Source organism: Oryx dammah, unplaced genomic scaffold (assembly GCF_014754425.2).
Source record: "Oryx dammah isolate SB20612 unplaced genomic scaffold, SCBI_Odam_1.1 HiC_scaffold_10, whole genome shotgun sequence".
Classification (NCBI taxonomy): Eukaryota; Metazoa; Chordata; class Mammalia; order Artiodactyla; family Bovidae; genus Oryx; species Oryx dammah.
The window spans coordinates 51,775,611-51,795,456 of record NW_024070194.1 but is presented as its reverse complement, the minus strand read 5'-3'; the positions used below and the strand labels follow the sequence as shown (position 1 = coordinate 51,795,456).

At 37.0% G+C, this 19,846-nt stretch overlaps 1 protein-coding gene across 3 annotated transcripts in view; it reads right to left on the bottom strand.

Annotated features, from left to right (window-relative positions):
- Window positions 1-19,846, bottom strand: part of TRDMT1 (tRNA aspartic acid methyltransferase 1) — a 66,030-nt gene that overhangs the window by 16,965 nt on the left and 29,219 nt on the right. For 2 of the 3 annotated variants that reach the window (XM_040248964.1, XM_040248965.1), the window contains exon 2: window positions 17,146-17,255. The exons of the other annotated variant lie outside the window; for it this stretch is intronic. In XM_040248964.1, coding sequence (XP_040104898.1) covers window positions 17,146-17,255 — 110 coding nt within the window. The remainder of the gene's footprint in view (window positions 1-17,145; window positions 17,256-19,846) is intronic. 3 annotated transcript variants of the gene reach the window in all.

The window sequence follows — 19,846 nt, the reverse complement described above, 5'->3', positions numbered from 1 at the left end:
TATTCAGTTCAGTTGAGTTGCTCCGTTGTGTCCGACTCTTTGCGACCCCATGAATCACAGCACGCCAGGCCTCCCTGTTCATCACCAACTCCCAGAGTTCACTCAGACTCACGGCCATCGAGTCAGTGATGCCATCCAGCCATCTCATCCTCGGTCGTCCCCTTCTCCTCCTGCCTCCAATCCCTCCCAGCATCAGAGTCTTTTCCAATGAGTCAACTCTTCTCATGAGGTGGCCAAAGTACTGGAGTTTCAGCTTCAGCATCATTCCTTCCAAAGAAATCCCAGGGCTGATCTCCTTCAGAATGGACTGGTTGGATCTCCCTGCAGTCCAAGGGACTCTCAAGAGTCTTCTCCTACACCACAGTTCAAAAGCATCAATTCTTCGGCGCTCAGTCTTCTTCACAGTCCAACTCTCACATCCATACATGACCACAGGAAAAACCATAGCCTTGACTAGACAGACCTTAGTCAGCAAAGTGATGTCTCTGCTTTTCAATATGCTACCTAGGTTGGTCGTAACTTTTCTTCCAAGAAGTAAGCGTCTTTTAATTTCATGGCTGCAGTCACCATCTGCAGTGATTTTGGAGCCCCCCAAAATAAAGTCTGACACTGTTTCCACTGTTTCCCCATCTATTTCCCAAGAAGTGATGGGACCGGATGCCATGATCTTCGTTTTCTGAATGTTGAGCTTTAAGCCAACTTTTTCACTCTCCACTTTCACTTTCATCAAGAGGCTCTTTAGTTCTTCTTCGCTTTCTGCCATAAGGGTTGTGTCATCTGCATATCTGAGGTTATTAACATTTCTCCTGGCAGTCTTGATTCCAGCTTGTGCTTCATCCAGCCCAGCGTTTCTCATGAGGTACTCTGCACATAAGTTAAATAAGCAGGGTGACAATATACAGCCCTGACGTACTCTCCCTTTCCTATTTGGAACCAGTCTGTTGTTCCATGTCCAGTTCTAATTGCTGCTTCCTGATCTGCATACAGATTTCTCAAGAGGCAGGTCAGGTGATCTGGTATTCCCATCTCTTTCATCCCTTTCTATTAGTATTATTTATTTAGAAAACGTGATGTATTGACCAGTCACCACTTCTCTGTCAGTATATCACCAAACAGAAAAGGGTTCCACTTTCAGATGTCTGCATACTGTTTTACAGTTGTGTGTAGTCAAAGAACCTCAAAAGATTATAAACAAGATTAACCAAACAATGCCTACTGGGCTAAAGAGTTTTAAGATGCAGTGTTTTGCTCCTTTATATACAGTATCAGAAGACAAATACAGAGAAATACAAATCATGGGTTTGGTCAATTCTCATTATGCTCTGTTAGCATATATTCTTGGCCAGAAATTTAAAGCAACAAGCCCAGAATCCCAACATTCCTAGTTACAACACATTTCTAAGAAGTTCCATTTCATGAAAAAAGCAGGAAAAGCTTTATTCTGAGTTCTGAAAAGAGTTAACTTGTTGAACACATCAGTTGTCTCTATTGTATTAAAAGTTTGAATGTACATGTCTATTGTTTTTAAATCACAGGCTTTTAAAAGTAGTTTAAGATGTATATGTAAAATGAAATGAAAATTAAATATTGAAAAGTTCCCAAAGCACCTCTAGAACCCAGAGTTCTAAAGAAAACAATCTGAAAGTCATACACTCAACAGTGTGTTACAAAACCTGGGGCAGAGCAGTACCATTATCACAGGTACTTAAGTTACATAGCTAGTTAGCACAGGGCTATTAAGAAAAGCAACTTATTGACTTCACAACTGACTGTAGACTGATTAAAGCTAAATTCCTAAAATTAAAATAAGAAACAAACAACAACTTCTAACATTAGGAGCATCCTAAGTCTAGAATCTAAAAGAAGTAAACAGTTAACACCTCCAATACCTCCGATAGACATACAAAATGACAATTTTAAAGGATTTTTGGAAAGCGTGATTTTTTTTAATAGCACAACCCAAATGACAGAGCAGTTATGCAAAACATAATCACTCAGTAAACCATTCACAACTATCTTTAATTTAGCAATCTAGGTCAGTGCATGTGACAGGATTCAAGAAAGTAGTTACAGAGATGCATGGATTAACTCTAATAATTTGATATTTTATAATAACATTAATGGAAATCTATTCTTTTTTTTATAACCAGAGCATTCAAGTTAAAAAAAAATCCTTGCTTTTAGAAAACATTAGATCAACTTCACGCAGTAACTTCATTTACCGAGTGTTGATGAGCAGCTTTGTCACACTACTTGTTTTATTACTTCTCTTCTCAAAAAGCTTCCTGGTCATTCTTACACTTAATTTTCATTTAAACTTCAGGAAGAAATTGGTAGATTAGTAAACAACTACTTTTGACTGTTTTAGTGAATTTATTGTTAATCTAAAGGAGCCTGGTAGGCTGCAGTCCATGGGGTCGCTAGGAGTCGGACACGACTGAGCGACTTCACTTTTTACCTCATGCATTGGAGAAGGAAATGGCAACCTACTCCAGTGTTCTTGCCTGGAGAATCCCAGGGACAGAGGAGCCTGATGAGCTGCCGTCTATGGGGTCGCACAGAGTCGGACACGACTGAAGCGACTTAGCAGCAGCAGCAAAGAGAACTAAAATATTGTGGCACATGGTAAATCTTCAATAAAAACTCACTGAGTGGATATTTCATACAATTTTCTGCCCTATGAACTCTGATGTTTTGTTCATGAATAATTTGTTCAAAATTACATGTTTTATTCAAGAACAGAACTTTCTTGATCATTGTATTAATCCCCATTATAAAGCAATTTTCTATGACTCAAAAATACATTTTGCCTTTAGACAGATCTTATCTAATATCAGTTGTGAAATACCTGTTATACCTGGCATTTTTCCATTTTTTAGGCACAATATGTAGTTCATTAGACAATGTTCATAATCTAACCTACCACTATTTCAGAGTATCTATAATATGCTAAGCACTGTGATAGGTCTGGGAATACAACGATGAACAAACCCAGCAAGTTTTCAGCTCACATACTTATATTGCAGTAACTAGTAATTTTCCATCTCCTATTTAGATAAATACCAGATTTTAGTTTTATTACTAATTATCTTTGTAACTGTCCTGTTCTTGGTTAAAAAGCCACATGCACTTTTCAGGCCTGACCACAGGCCATGACAAAGGCTTCACCCAGCAGGTGCTGGGGAAAGTCATTCTACCCACTCCAGACTTGGTGCAAGGCCAGTGCCTGGCAGTCTCTGAGAGCAAGGCCCCCTGGAAGGTCATGCTCTTCACTTATTTGCATTTGAAGATCTCTCTATCTGTGGGCACAGAGTCCTCTTCAGCCACCATCTATTTCTGCCAAGGCCGCCTTCTGGGAGGAGGAGGAGCCCTTGAAGATACTTCTCTTGCTATGACTATATCCAGCAAATTGCACTCTCTCTTCCAATACCAGGGGCTCCCTCAACTGTTAGCTGACTCCCATGTCTGCTGATCCACTCAACTTCCCAGCGGGGTGCTGTACCCTAGGGAAACAGAACAGGGGGCAGGGCATAGACATTTTCTCTACAGCAAGTAATTTTAAGGCTTCACTCTTTCATTCTTGCCCTGTTGCTTTAATCAGCTACTCTGATCCCTGACAGCTCAGCTGAGCTCCTGACAACAACATGAAATAATGTCCTAAAAATCTACAGCTTCATTTATCTTTCAAAGAATAGACATATTTTTTGAGTCTCACTTTCCCTTCCTACTCCAATTATAGTATTTTTACACTGCCAAGATTTATAACACTCTCACCTTGCTTCCTGACCATAATTTCTTTCCTGACATGGCAGCTTTATTTCTGGGTTTTCCACTCTGATTCATTGCTTGCTTAGTTAGATTAAGTTACTGAATCATTTTTTTTCAGTAAGGGTTCATGGGTAATACAGTTCATTAATTGTTGGAGGTTTTATTTCAGGAATGTTTTTCATTTACTTCTGTTAATGTTTAATGGGAAAGACTAGAGATCTCTTCAAGAAAATTAGAGATACCAAGGGAACATTTCATGCAAAGATGGGCTCGATAAAGGACAGAAATGGTATGGCCCTAACAGAAGCAGAAGATATTAAGAAGAGGTGGCAAGAACACACAGAAGAACTGTACAAAAAAGATCTTCACAACCCAGATAATCACGATGGTGAGATCATTCACCTAGAGCCAGACATCCTGGAATGTGAAGTCAAGTGGGCCTTAGAAAACATCACTACAAACAAAGCTAGTGGAGGTGATGGCATTCCAGTTGAGCTATTTCAAATCCTGAAAGAGGATGCTGTGAAAGTGCTGCACTCAATATGCCAGCAAATTTGGAAAACTCAGCAGTGGCCACAGGACTGGAAAAGGTCAGTTTTCATTCCAATCCCAAAGAAAGGCAATGCCAAAGAATGCTAAAACTACCACACAATTGCACTCATCTCACATGCTAGTAAAGTAATGCTCAAAATTCTCCAAGCCAGGCTTCAGCAGTATGTGAACCGTGAACTCCCTGATGTTCAAGCTGGTTTTAGAAAAGACAGAGGAACCAGAGAACAAATTGCTAACATCTGCTGGATAATGGAAAAAGCAAGAGAGTTCCAGAAAAACATCTACTTCTGCTTTATTGACTATGCCAAAGCCTTTGACTGTGTAGATCACAATAAACTGTGGAAAATTCTTCAAGAGATGGGAATACCAGACCACCTGACCTGCCTCTTGAGAAACCTGGATGCAGGTCAGGAAGCAACAGTTAGAACTGGACATGGAACAACAGACTGGTTCCAAATAGGAAAAGGAGTACGTCAGGGCTGTACATTGTCACCCTGCTTATTTAACTTCTATGCAGAGTACATCATGAGAAACGCTGGACTGGAAGAAACACAAGCTGGAATCAAGATTGTCAGGAGAAATATCAATAACCTCAGATATGCAGATGACACAACCCTTATGGCAGAAAGTGAAGAGGAACTAAAAAGCCTCTTGATGAAACTGAAAGTGGAGAGTGAAAAAGTTGGCTTAAAGCTCAACATTCAGAAAACGAAGATCATGGCATCTGGTCCCATCACTTCTTGGGAAATAGATGGGGAAACAGTGGAAACAGTGTCCGACTTTATTTTTGGGGGCTCCAAAATCACTGCAGGTGGTGATTGCAGCCATGAAATTAAAAGACGCTTACTCCTTGGAAGAAAAGTTATGACCAACCTAGATAGCATATTCAAAAGCAGATATTACTTTGCCGACTAAGGTCCGTCTAGTCAAGGCTATGGGTTTTCCTGTGGTCATGTATGGATGTGAGAGTTTGACTGTGAAGAAGGCTGAGCACCGAAGAATTGATGCTTTTGAACTGTGGTGTTGGAGAAGACCCTTGAGAGTCCCTTGGACTGCAAGGAAATCCAACCAGTCCAGTCTGAAGGAGATCAGCCCTGGAATTTATTTGGAGGGAATGATGCTGAAGCTGAAACTTCAGTACTTTGGCCTCCTCATGAGAAGAGTTGACTCATTGGAAAAGACTCTGATGCTGGGAGGGATTGGGGGCAGGAGGAGAAGGGGACGACAGAGGATGAGATGGCTGGATGGCATCACTGACTCGATGGCCGTGAGTCTGAGTGAACTCCGGGAGTTGGTGATGAACAGGGAGGCCTGGCGTGCTGTGATTCATGGGGTTGCAAAGAGTCAGACACAACTGAGTGACTGAACTGAACTGAACTGAATGTTTTTGTCCCGTTTGTTTTTCTGTCCTCTGTTTGCCACTCTGACATAACTTTTACTTCTATAATGGTTTTTTTTTTTTCTCATCTTTTTTACTTCTTCCCAGACTTGAAAATTCACTGATAGTTTTCAAGTCTATTGTCTTATTATTGCTTTTGAATGAAGCTACAATACTTTGGCCACCTGATGCAAAGAGCCGACTCCTTAGAAAAGACCCTTATGCTGGGAAAGATTGAAGGCAGGAGGAGAAGGGGACGACAGAGGAAGAAATGATTGAATGGCACCACTGATTCAATGGACATGAGTTTGAGCAAACTGGGAGATGGTGAAGGACAGGGAAGCCTGGCATACTACAGTCCATGGGGTTGCAAAGAATCAGGCATGACTGTGACTGAACAACAATACATTTATTTGAGTTCCTGAAGATATCATGTTTTATTTAAAGTTTCAAACTAATGGAGATGTGTGTTTGTAATTTTCTTCTGCTTCTTCATACAATTTTTCTGTAAATATTCTGCTTGTTTATGTTACTTCCTTCCTTCAAAAAGTACTCTATCAGCATAGCCTCAAAGGCTCCTTTCTAATTACTAATATATATATATATTTTTTTTAATGGGGATCACTTGAATCTAGAAATTTGCTAAAAAGATGAAAGAAAGAGCAAGTACTTTGTCACTGCAGTTTCTGGGAAGAACCCACAAAGCTCTCTAACTTAAGACCATGCCTCTGTCCTTAACCCATGTTCTCACATTTAGAATGAGTAAGAAGTCTGCAGAGCTTGCAGTGATGTTTTCAGCCCAGTGATTTGGAATGTTTTAATGTCTCTTCTCTTCACTTTGAACAAACAGTTGCTGGGTCTCCTCCCTTGTCCTTCTCAAAGCTGCATGAGACACAGAGAGATCTAAATTGAATGCAACTTTGCCATCTTCATTCACTGTGTCTTATTGCCACTGTATCTGACATTATTTTTCTCAGTTTTCTTTTTTGTTTTGGTTTCTGTTTAAATCCTATTTTCATTCATAATGGTTTCCCATTCCCTCTTTTCTCTTATTTCTGTTAGGAAAAGAAATATAATTTTGGAATAGAAATATCTTGTCTTTGCCACATTCAATCAGAAGTCCCAAAGAAAACTGTTCACAAGTCCGACTTCTGCACTAAGTAGTAAGTTTCTGCAGGTAAAGACTAGTTCTCAGTCATATCTCTGTTCCTCTAAGGGCTCAATAACTTGCATGAAGTCAATTTTCTCAAATTTCAGTTGATCAGAATATGTTGTTTTCAGTTCAGTTCAGTTCAGTCGCTCAGTCATGGCCGACTCTTTGCAACTCCATCGACTGCAGCCCATCAGGCCTCCCTGTCCATCACCAACTCCTGGAGTTCACTCAAACTCATGTCCACTGAGTCAGTGATGCCATCCAACCATCTCATCCTCTGTCATCCCCTTCTCCTCCTGCTTATGAAACTTAAATCCCCTTAAGTCTCTCATTACTCCTAAGTTCTCCATTAAACTCCCAACTGCTCTTTAAGCATGACCCTCAATGTACTTCTGATACATTTGATCTGGACATGACATACTCTTTCCATTACAGAACACGGCTGAAGAGAACATCCAAGAAGAGACTAACAGCTGTAGGAAGGCACATCGTCTTTTTTCTCATAGACACTGTTTTAATGAACTGATTCTCTCCTCTCAAATGAGTGGGAGGTACCTATCTCCATTCTTTACTCTCCCTAGTATTCTTATTTCATATGCAGATAATATGACTTGTTATCATCTATTAAAACTAGTACTGAAATAGAGCTATCACTAGAAAAATGGTTACATATATATTATTCTAAATGCCCCCAAATTTCTTCTGGCATGTAGTTGGGAACCCCAAATACGTAAAGTGTCTCACAGTTTCCCTTAGAAGGTAAAAAAGAAAAAAGGGTTAAGTCATCTAATGTAATGGGTGCTTTACTGAGATTTTGTTGTTGTTTCATATTTTGTTCAGAGGAGAAAACCCTTGCTGAATTGGATATTTGGCTGCATCAACTTTTAGATATTTACATTAAATTTAAACTTAGATGCAATTTTTAAAAATAAAATAAATTTTGCTATCATAATCTATGTCACAGAAACTTTGGAACCTAAATGCAGACTGCCTACATATGAGTCAATTCAGTTACTTTTTCGCAGGTATGTTTCTCCTGACCCTGTATTTACTTCTGCCCTACATCCATGATGAGACTGGCAGACTTGGTGCAATATACCATGATGTTCATGAAGTGCACTCTACCAGTGACTGGAAAGATGATGTTATACCCATAGTACTTCTCTCGATGAGGCCTGGGCAGAAAAATATTTTGTTCTCAGTATTGGTGACAGATGTTCTTCAACACATAAACAGATGACTTTTACCTTGTGAATACCCAATCATAGAGCCAGGAAATGGCCCTATTTCATATCCAGCTAAAAGTAAGCTTAAAATAAACCTGTTGGATACACAAAGGGTGGTACATTCATATAATGGAATATTATTCAGCCATTAAGAGAAATGAAGCACTGACACATGTAACCACATGTCTATATGGAAACATGCTAAGTGCAAGAACCCAGACAAAAAAGGGCCACATATTATATGATCCCATTTACACGAAATGCCGAGGAAAGTCAAATCCATAGAGGTAGAAAGTAGATTAGTGGTGGAGAAATGGGGAGTCACTGCTAATGGGCACGAGGTTACTTTTTATGGGGATGAGAATGGTCTAGAATTAGAAAGGGGTAATCCTTACACAACTCTGTCAGTAAATGAAAAAAGAAAAATGCTAAAAATGTAAACTTTAAAGTGGTGGACTTCATGGTATAATGAACTGTATCTTACTTAAATAAAATTTGTAAGACTTTTGCTTCTGTCTGGAGGGAATAAATTCTGAGACTTGCTTTCCTTTTGTAAATAAACTAGAAAACTGGGAGAAATGTAAAAACTATTTTCAGATATTGGACCACAGGCAGATAGGACTGCCATTCCTTGGAAAAAGACAAAAAAAAAAAAAAAAAAGTTGAAGATAATTAGACTTTCTACCTGGAGATAATTTCCACACAGCAGTGAAGGGAAAGGATACTCACACTGTACCTGGGAAGGTAGATGAGTTGAAGAGAGACATTGGCATTCAAGGTCAAGGTGACTAGAATTTGCAGAGCAAGACTACCACACTAAAAGAAGCTGCAGAAGAAATGAGATACAGAAATCTGCATAACATTCCCTTTGAGTGTCCTGCTGAGCATGAACCTGTGCATCTATCAAGCAAAATGCTTTGAAGTAGGCAAAGACCAACTGCCAGGAAAAGAACCATTATTGGGAAGCTGTAAGCCAAAAAAATTCCCAGATCTCAGGGCAAGAGATCTTTCGAGCTATCACCACAACCTAGTTGAGAACATTGGACACTTAATAGCTAGCAATCAAAGAAAGGTCACCTATTAGTAGTAAGATTCGACTACCCTTATAGTAAAGGCTACTTCCACATACACTCTGAAATGCTTAAAATAAGCCTCAAAAAGAATCAAGATGATCTGAAATTAACTACTTCTGAGAACAAAATCCAACAGTCTTTAAAAGATTACAGTAAACTCCAGCACTCAAAAATGTAAAACGTACAATGTTAGGCTCCCAATAAAAAATTACTACAATGCTAATAAAACAAGATAATGTGACCCATGACAAATGGGGGTGAATGGAGGAAGAATCCATCAATAGAGACAAGCCCAACAATGACATGCTGGAATTAACAAAGATTTTAAAACAGTCATTATAAATATATTAATTTGTTCAAATACTTAAAGGAAAATGAAAATATTATAAGGAGACAAGAACATAAAAAAGAATTAATTGAAACTTCTAGAAGTGAACAATACCTAAAATGAACAGTTACATATCAAAAAAAAAAAAACCTCTTAAAGATACAGCAATATAGTGTGCTTCTAAAATGAAGCAAACAGAGTAGAATAGACTAAAAATGAACAGTCTCAGTGAATATGAAGGGATCTTATAATAAATCTAATTGAAATGCAAGGACAGGGAATTCTCTGGTGGTCCAGTGGTTACAACTCTGCGCTTTCACTGTCAAGGGCACAGATTTAATTCCTGGTCTGGGAACTAAGATCTAGCAAGCCACATGGCACAGCCAAAAAAAAAGAGGCAAAATTAAAAGGATGGATAAAATATATGCATACAAACACTAAGCATAAGAAAGCAGAAGTTACATTAATTTAAGAAGCTATATTAATATCAAGAAAATAGACTTCAGAATAAGAAATAATTCTGAGGGATAAAGAGGAATATTTCATAATGATAAACAGGTCAATTAATCAAGAAAACAATCATAAAGCATATACACTTAATAAAAGAGCTCTGGATAAAATGAACCAAAAACTAAAAGGAGTTAATAGACATTCACAGTTGTGCATGGATATTATAACATTCTCTCAGCAAATGATAGGAAAAAATCAGTAAAGATAAAGAAAAATTGACAATATTATCAACTAACTTGACCCAAATGATATTTATAAATGTCCACTCAACAAAAACAGAATACACATTCTTTCCAACAGGACACAGAGCATTCACTAGACAGAGTGAATTCTGGGCCATAACACAAGTCTCAACCAATTTAAAATAACTAAAATCATACACAGTATGACACCAGTAAAACAGAAATGAGAAATCAGTAACAGAAAGATCTCTGAAAAATTCCTAAATATTTGGAAATTTTAGAACCATTCTTCAAATTAACACATGAGCCAAAGAAAAAATCAGAGGGGAAATTAGAAAATACTTTGAGCTGAATGAAAATGAACATAGTGAGTGAGTGAAGTCGCTCAGTCGTGTCCAACTCTTTGCGACCCCCATGGACTGTAGTCTACCAGGATCCTCCCTCCATGGGATTCTCCAGGCAAGAGTACTGGAGTGGGTTGCCATTTCCTTCTCCAGGGGATCTTCCCAACCCAGGGATAGAACCCAGGTCTCCTGCATTCCAGGCAGACGCTTTAACCTCTCAGCCACCAGGGAAAATTTGTGATTTGTAACTGAAATTTAAGAAAATGTACAACATTCTATGTTTGCATTAAAAAAGAAACACAAACTCAAGTCAATCATCTAAAGTTCCAAGGCAAGCAGTGTAACAAAGAGTATATTAAACACAAAGTAGTAAAGAATAATAAAGATTAGTAAAAATTAGTGAAATAGTACAAATGAATACTAGATAAAATCAATTCCATCTAAACCTGTTTACTTGAAAAAAGCAATAAATCTGGTAAGCCTCTAGCTTTAGTGTAGAGGAAAAAACAGAAAAGATAAAAATTACTAACATCAGGAATGATAAACAATGGATATAAGGAAATGATGAACAACGTTATGCCAATATGCTTGACAAAGTAGAGTAAAAGATAAATTTCTTCAAAGACACAAATTTCCAAAACTGAATGAAAAATAAATAGAAACCCTCAATAGTCTTATAACAGATAAATAAACTCATAATTTAAAAGCCAAGATTACTGGAGTGGGTTGCCATTTCCTTCTCCAGAGGATCTTCCTGACCCAGGGATTAAACCTGTGTCTCCTGGTTCCTCTCATAGAAGTATTTAAATGATTTTTTTTTTTAATCCAGTTTCTAAAGCTACTGCTATCCCTCTGACCAGTTCTTCTCTTGTTTTTGAAATTCTCTCCTATCTTGACTCTAAAAACTCTAAGACCTCAGGTCTCCCACACTGTAGGCAGACACTTACTCATAATTAAAAACCTTCCCACAAAGAACTCTCCAGGTCCAGATGGCTCCAGTGATGAAATTCTATTATTTATAGAAGATCTAATACTTGTTCTTCACCGACTCTTGGAGAAAATAAGAGTTTGTGAAGCCAACTGGGTTGGCCAAAAAGTTCATTTGAGTTTTTCCATAACATCTCACAGAAAACCCAAACAAACTTTCAGCCCAATATAAAGCTAGTATTGACATTGCACTAATATCAAAACCACACTAATATTTTATGAGGAAAGTACAAAAGTCACAAAGATAAATATAAGAATACTTAATAAAATATTAGCAACTGGGATGCAGCTTAACATAAAACTGATTCTATATCATAAAAAAGTAGGATTTACCCTAGGAATGCAATACTGACTTAACATTCAAAAAAGGAGTTGATATGATCACCATATTAACAGAATAAAAGGGAAAATTATATAATCGGGTTAAATGATGAAAAAAAAAGTTTCTGACAAAATTCAAAACCTATTCATTCATAATACAAATTCTTAGAAAATGAAATAAAAGGAAATTTCCTCAACTTAATAAAAGGCATGTCATACTCAGTCGCTTCAGTCATGTCCGACTCTGTGACCCCATGGGCTGTAGCTTGCTAGGCTCCTCTGTCCATGGGATTTCCCAGGCAAGAATACTGGAGTGGGTTGCCATTTCCTTCTCCAGGGGATGTTCCCGACCCAGGGATCAAACCTGTGTCTCCTGGTTCCTCTCACAGAAGTATTTAAATAATTTTTTTTTTTAAATCCAGTTTCTAAAGCTACTGCTATCCCTCTGACCAATTCTTCTCTTGTTTTTGAAACTCTCTCCTACCTTGACTCTTAAGACTCCCAGACCTATTTCTCCTCCAACCTCTTTGCCAGTCGTCTTCTCATTTACTTCACCTGCTTCTAAATATCCATGTTCCTCTAAGCATGTAATACATGAAAAATATACAGCTAACATCTAAGATGTTAAATGATAAATGACTAAATAATTCTCCTCTAATATCCGGCAGAAGGCAGGGATGTCCAATGTCACACTTTTTATTCAACATTGTAAAGAAGGTCCTAGACAATGCAATAAGGCAAGGAAAAAGTCATACTGGTTGGAAGGGAAAAGTATAACTATTTTTCCTCAGACAATGGAACTGTACATGTTAAAAATCCTTTAAAAATCAATATTAAAGTTATCAGAACCAATAAGTCAATATAGCAAAGTTACAGGATATGAGGTTAATAAATAAATATTACAAAATATTAATTAAATATTATAAAATATAGCTGATACAAATTAATAAAGACCTAAATAAGTGAAGAGAGATACCATATTCATAAACTGGAAGATTATTTTATGAAGAGATCAGTGCTTCCAAAATCACTCAGTGAAATTTCAATCAAAATACCTTTTTTAGGTAGAAATTGGCAAGCTGATTCTGAAATTTATACAGAACTGTAAATTAGAGAGTATTCAAAATCATCTTAAAAAATAAATTCAGAATTTTGAGAACTTACACTACCTGAATTTAATATATATTAGAAAGCTACAATAACCAACAGTGTGTTATTGATATAAGGATAAAAACATAGATACTACTGAAGAGAGAATTCAGAAATTTACTCATACACATATGATCTATTTTTTAACAAAGATGTCAAAGAATTTGTAAAGGATAGTCTTTTCAGAAAATGGTGTTGGGATAATTTTATATGCACTTAAAAAAAAAAATTACCCCTACCTGAGACCACACACATCTGGTCCCATCACTTCATGGGAAATAGATGGGGAAACAGTGGAAACAGTGTCAGACTTTATTTTGGGGGGCTCCAAAATCACTGCAGATGGTGACTGCAGCCATAAAATTAAAAGACACTTACTCCTTGGAAGAAAAGTTATGAGACATTACTTTGCCAACAAAGGTCTGTCTAGTCAAGGCTATGGTTTTTCCAGTGGTCATGTATGGATGTGAGAGTTGGACTGTGAAGAAAGCTGAGTGCCGAAGAATTGATGCTTTTGAACTGTGGTGTTGGAGAAGACTCTTGAGAGTCCCTTGGACTGCAAGGAGATCCAACCAGTACATTCTGAAGGAGATCAGCCCTGGGTGTTCTTTGGAAGGAATGATGCTAAAGCTGAAACTCCAGGACTTTGGCCACCTGATACGAAGAGCTGACTCATTGGAAAAGACTCTGATGCTGGGAGGGATTGGGGGCAGGAGGAGAAGGGGATGATAGAGGATGAGATGGCTGGATGGCATCACCGACTCAATGGACATGAGTTTGAGTGAACTCAGGGAGATGGTGATGGACAGGGAGGCCTGGTGTGCTGCGATTCATGGGGTCGCAAAGAGTCGGACATGACTGAGCAACTGAACTGACTGAGACTAGGCACAAAACGTAACCATTTAAATGGGTCATAAACCTAAATGTAAAAGCCAAAACTATAAAACTAACAAGAAAAAATGGAGTAAACAAAGACTTCACAAGACAGAAAAAGTGTCCCATAAAAGCAAAGAAAAAAAAAAGTAACTTCTGCACTTCATGAACACAGTTAAGGAAAGACAAATTACAGAATTGGAGAAAATATTTGTTACACATATTTCTGACAAACAATGTGAAATCAGAAAATGTGAACATTTCTTAAAACTAAATGATAATGCCACAAACATCAGTTCAGTTGCTCAGTTGTATCCAACCCTTTGCAACCCCATGGACTGTAGCACATCAGGCCTCCCTGTCCATCACCATCTCCCTGAGTTCACTCAAACTCATGTCCATTGAGTCGGTGATGCCATCCAACCATCTCATCCTCTGTCATCCCCTTCTCCTCCCACCTTCAATCATTCCCAGCATCAGGGTCTTTCCTAATGAGTCAGTTCTTTGCATCAGGTGGCCAAAGTACTGGAGTTTCAGTTTCAACATCAGGCCTTCCAATGAATATTCAGGACTGATCTCCTTTAGGATGGACTGGTTGGATCTCCTTGCAGTCCAAGGAACTCTCAAGAGTCTCCTTCAATACAACAATTCAAAAGCATCAATTCTTCAGCACTCAGCTTTCTTTATAGTTCAACTCTCATACTCATATATGACTACTGGAAAAACCATAGCCTTGACTAGAAGGACCTTTGTTAGCAAAGGAATGTTTGTGCTTTTTAATATGCTGTCTAGGTTGGTCAGAGCTTTTCTTCCAAGGAGCAAGCGTCTTTTAATTTCATGGCTGCAGTCACCATGTGCAGTGATTTTGGAGCCCCCAAAAATAAAGTCTGACACTGTTTCCCCATCTATTTGCCATGAAGTAATGAGACCGGATGCCATGATCTTAGTTTTCTGAATGTTGAGCTTTAAGCCAACTTTTTCACTCTCCTCTTTCACTTTCATCAAGAAGGTCTTTAGTTCTTAGCTTTCTGCCATAAGTTTGGTGTCATCTGCATATCTGAGGTTATTGATATTTCTCCCAGCAATCTTGATTCCAACTTGTGCTTCATCCAGCCCAGCGTTTCTCATGGTGTACTCTGCATATAAGTTAAATAAGCAGGGTGACAATATACAGCCTCGATGTACTCCTTTTCCTATTTGGAACCAGTCTGTTGTTTCATGTCCAGTTCTAACTGTTACTTCCTGACCTGCATACAGATTTCTCAAGAGGCAGGTCAGGTGGTCTGGTATTCCCATCTCTTTCAGAATTTCCCACAGTTTAGGTCCACTGGAGAAGGGAATAGCAAACCACTTCAGTATTCTTGCCTTCAGAACCCCATGAACAGTATGAAAAAGCACAAACATACCAAACAATAAAAAAAAAAAAAGAAAAGAAAAGAAATGTCATCAAAGACATAGAAATGACCAATAATCACATGAAAAAGTACTCAACATTATTAGTCACCAGGGAAATGCAAATTAAAATCACAATATCACTGTATGCTCACAAGAGAGGCTAAGATTTAAAAGATTGACAATAGCAACTTTTGGTAAAGATGTAAAATAACTGAAACACTTAAACATTGACTGTGTGACTATAAAATGGTATGAACACTATGTAAAACAGTTGGCTTTTTCTCATAAAATTAAAGAAGTCTATCATACACTCCAGCAATTCTACTCCTAGGTATTTACTCACAGAAAAAAAAAGTCCACACAAAAACTTATACATGGATCTTCATATCAACCTTTTTGTAACATTCAAAAACCGGAAACAATCTAAACATCAAACATGTGAACGGATACACATTTTGCAATACGAAATTTCCACAAACACCTGTACATACAGAATATCACGGAACAATAATGAAGAGGCAACTACTGATTGATACAATGCAAAAAACATTACACTAAACAAAAGAAGTCACACTCAAAAAAATTACACTCATGATTTTATTTATGGCATACTAGAAATAGGATATTTAATTTGTAATGACTGAAAGCAGATCAGTGGTTGCCTAGGGCTGGGGTAAGAGACTGACACTTAAGAACATTTTAGGGTAGTGGATGTTCTAAAGTCCCACTGTGCTGACTCAGTTGTATGAGTGTGTGTGTGCTCAGTCTTGTCCGAGTCTTGCAACCCCCTGGACATTGGTCAAAACTCAAATTATACACAAAGAGTGTAGTTTCTTGCATATAAATTACAGTTTCATGAGAAACATGTGTAAAAGTTTGCACAACATAAGACTGGGAGAAAAAACACAATTTCATATTACATTGTATTTTGAAAGTAACAATGCGTTAAATACTTCTGCTGAGTTCATCACAAGCAAAAAACTATCTTTAACTTAGACAGGTGTCAACAAGAAGAGAGTATTATGGAAACATATACACTGCCATATGTAAAACAGATAGCCAGTGGAATTACAGTATGACTCAGGGAACTCAAACTGGGGCTCTGGGACAACCTAGAGGAGTAGGATAGAGTGAGAGGTGGGAGGGAGACTTAAGAGGGGACATATGTATATTTATGGCTGATTCATGTTGATGTATGGCAGAAACCAACATTATACTGTAAAGTGATTATTCTTCAATTAAAAATAAATAAAATTTTTTTTTTTTTTTACATAGCATTCAGTAAGTATTTGGTTGGCCAAAAAGTTCATTCCGGTTTTTGCCTACACCTTTACAGAAAAACCTGAATGAACTTTTTTGGCCAACCCAATAATATAACCAATGATTTTTTTTCATTTTCTGTTTTTTCCCTCCTGCTATGTATATATTGTACCTGCTGCTGCTGCTAAGACACTTCAGTCATGTCTGACTCTGTGTGACCCCATAGACGGCCGCCTACCAGGCTCCCCCGTCCCTGGGATTCTCCAGGCAAACACTGGAGTGGGTTGCCATTTCCTTCTCCAACACTGTACCTGAGTACTGCTTAAAAATTAAGAATTAAGCCAAGTTTAATATCACTATAAAACTAAACATTTAGAAGTAGAGTATATGCTTACTTTTCAATTCTTTCAAGACCAAATTACTGATCATATCTCTCTAAAGCTAGAAATTTTAAAAAAGAAAAAAAATAACATGCTACCTTCTGACAGAATTAAAAAATATAAATTTAATTCCCTTCTCCTAAACCTTTTCATTTATATATGATTTATCTTCAAATGAAGACACCAGAAATCAGTATCTTGCAGTATTCCTCAATCACATTTTTACTTGCTATATACTTATTAAAACAATAATAATTGTTACTCACTTCGATTGTCTTGGCCAGTAACTGTGTGTGAGGAAAATTGTACTTGTATACTTCATTAGCAACAGTGTTTACATCAACAGCAGCCACCACTTGTGCAGGTATACAGCTTTCTGTAATGATAAATGGAATATCTTAGAATGTCAGGTCCTTAAGATCAATTTGTTCATTATAAAAAAGAGCTACAATAACAGAATTTTGTAGTACATTTCCTCACTTCCTCAATTATCTAGTCAGATCTCAGGTTGTTAGTCGACAACAAAGCCAGGAAGAACTAGGTGGGAAGCAGAATATTTATGTACCTCTGGTTCATCTCTCTCAACAACATTCTAGTGCTAAAAATAAGACAAATGTTTTAGTCATTATCTCTTATATTTGCTTTCCTTCCTCCATTAAGGTATACATTTATGAGTCAAACGGAAAGTTTTCCTAAATTAAACCAAAAACATAAAAGTGAAAGATATTCTTAAAAGCCGTATGGCTTGGAAATTTAGAAATTAACTACAATTTGTTCCTCATCTTCTAACATTAATACAATTCTGCTTCCCACTACCACTGGAAATGCTTTTAGGTAAGTTTTGGTAAGTTTCAGATAAATTTTCTTTAATACCTTTATTAACATGTAACTCACATATCACAGAATTCACTCCTTGAAGGCTTAAGTAAGTTTTTAAATGGAATGAAAAATTAATTTGTGTCCAAATATAAAAATTTCACAGACCAAAAATTAAAAATTTTGACAGATCACAAGAGAACATAAGAAGAGCAAAAGAAATAATTATAAGGGTATGTCTTCCTTCATTGCTCTGACTTGCAGCTGAAGAAAGGCATTTTTATAATGCTTTCAGATTCAGAGAATTTTGGTATAGTCTTAAAAGAGCAGTCAAAATTTGTAACTGTTGTTGTATTTTGCAATTACCACCCTCTTTGCACTTCTTTCTCAAAACACATACAAACCCAATTATGTGTAAATCCTGTCCCAAATCAGTAGAAAATGTGAAGAGTTCTTGAAATAAATGTATTTGAGAGGTCTTAGGAAAATCACCAGAGAAAGTATTACAAAGTTAAATAGTAGCTACAAATAGCTATTTCTTTAATAACCATTTCTTTTAATAGTTAAATTTGGCAGCCCAAATATAAAAAAATTAAAGAGAAAAACATTAGGATGTGAGGAGCTAGGCCGCATGTAATAAGGACCTGGAAATAAAAACCAGATCACAGAAGATGGGGCAAAGAGGAAGAAAACACACACTCAGAAAAAATCACAACACTACACTGAGGCCTAGGAAAGATGATGCCAGAGAGAAACAAGGGGATAAATGCATCCAAGTAAATATTTACTACACGTCTACTACCAGGCAAGAACCTGGGCTAGGACCAGCTCTAGGTACCCTGCTGCCTTGTATATAGGTCACCGGAAGCTTCACGGTCCAGTTAGTAATATCATAGACAGCTGCTTCTAATTGAGTCTAAATCCAATAATTAGTTTATCTGCCTTCGTATAAAGTAAATTTAAGTTCTAAATTATATCTTTGTCAAAGGTATCAGAGAGATCTTGAAACATAAACAAATAACAAAAATTAGTATGTAAGAATCAATTTGCAAAATCACAAACCTTATAATCAAGGTTAAGAACTAAGCAACTACTAATCATTGTAAGAGAGCTTGGAATTAAGTAAATTTCATTGAACTATTCCACTGTGTTGCTAAATAGGAAGTGTTGTAATTAGCATGATGCCGCCTGCTTGCATTTCTATTATATATACAGCAAGCTGGGACTGCCTGGAGTTAGTTGATATGATTTTTCTCTTTTTACAGGCTGATTGAAAACCCACAGTGATGTCCCAAATCTGTACCACAATCAATAATTAATTTTATTTTCTTGTATTATGTGCCCAGAAGACATAAAAACTGACAAAAAACAACTGCCAAAGGCGTGTTTTATGTGGTGATACAAAAACTGATGAACCAAAAATTCTTTCTCAGAAAACAATAGATTTTTAAAGTCAATAAACAAATGCACTGTGTGCACATATTTTATACTGTAATACAATTAGGATCTACCACATGACCTAGAAAGTTATTTCCATGATGAAAAATAAACATACTAAGATGTTCCTGACACTAATTCACCCTGCCTTTTCAAAACAGAATTGTTTTGAGGTATGAGTGTGTTAAGGAAGAAGTTAAACTACTTAAATAATACTCTTAAAAACCAAGCCTTTCAATTCTACCAAAACCTTAACCTGAGCTCCAAAGACAAGTTGCCTTGATATTTCTTACTGTATACTTTAAATCTATAGCCTCCAAAAATCTTTGTTAACCTGCATACACAGATTTTGAAAGTGTTTAAAAAATCCAAACAAATATAATTCAGTAGATTTTGCCTAAGGGAGCCCTATCACTTTAAGTGGTCCAAGAGTAGTCATTCTCAGAGGGGAGAGAGCTGGGGAAAAAGAGATCCACAGGCTCTTTTGGGAAAGTAGAAGGGAAGGATGTGTTTTCAGTATTTTAATCTATTGCTTTACCTGGATTTTATTCATGATATTTCTGGTTTATTATGGACTGCATATTTGTTAATATTAACAGGAAGCATAGATTTTAAAAAAGGTGAGATACTGTATAATTAGATGAACATAGCATAAATTATTTTAAAAAATTGTCAGATTAGATCTACAAGGAAAGGATAAGGGGTATCATATTT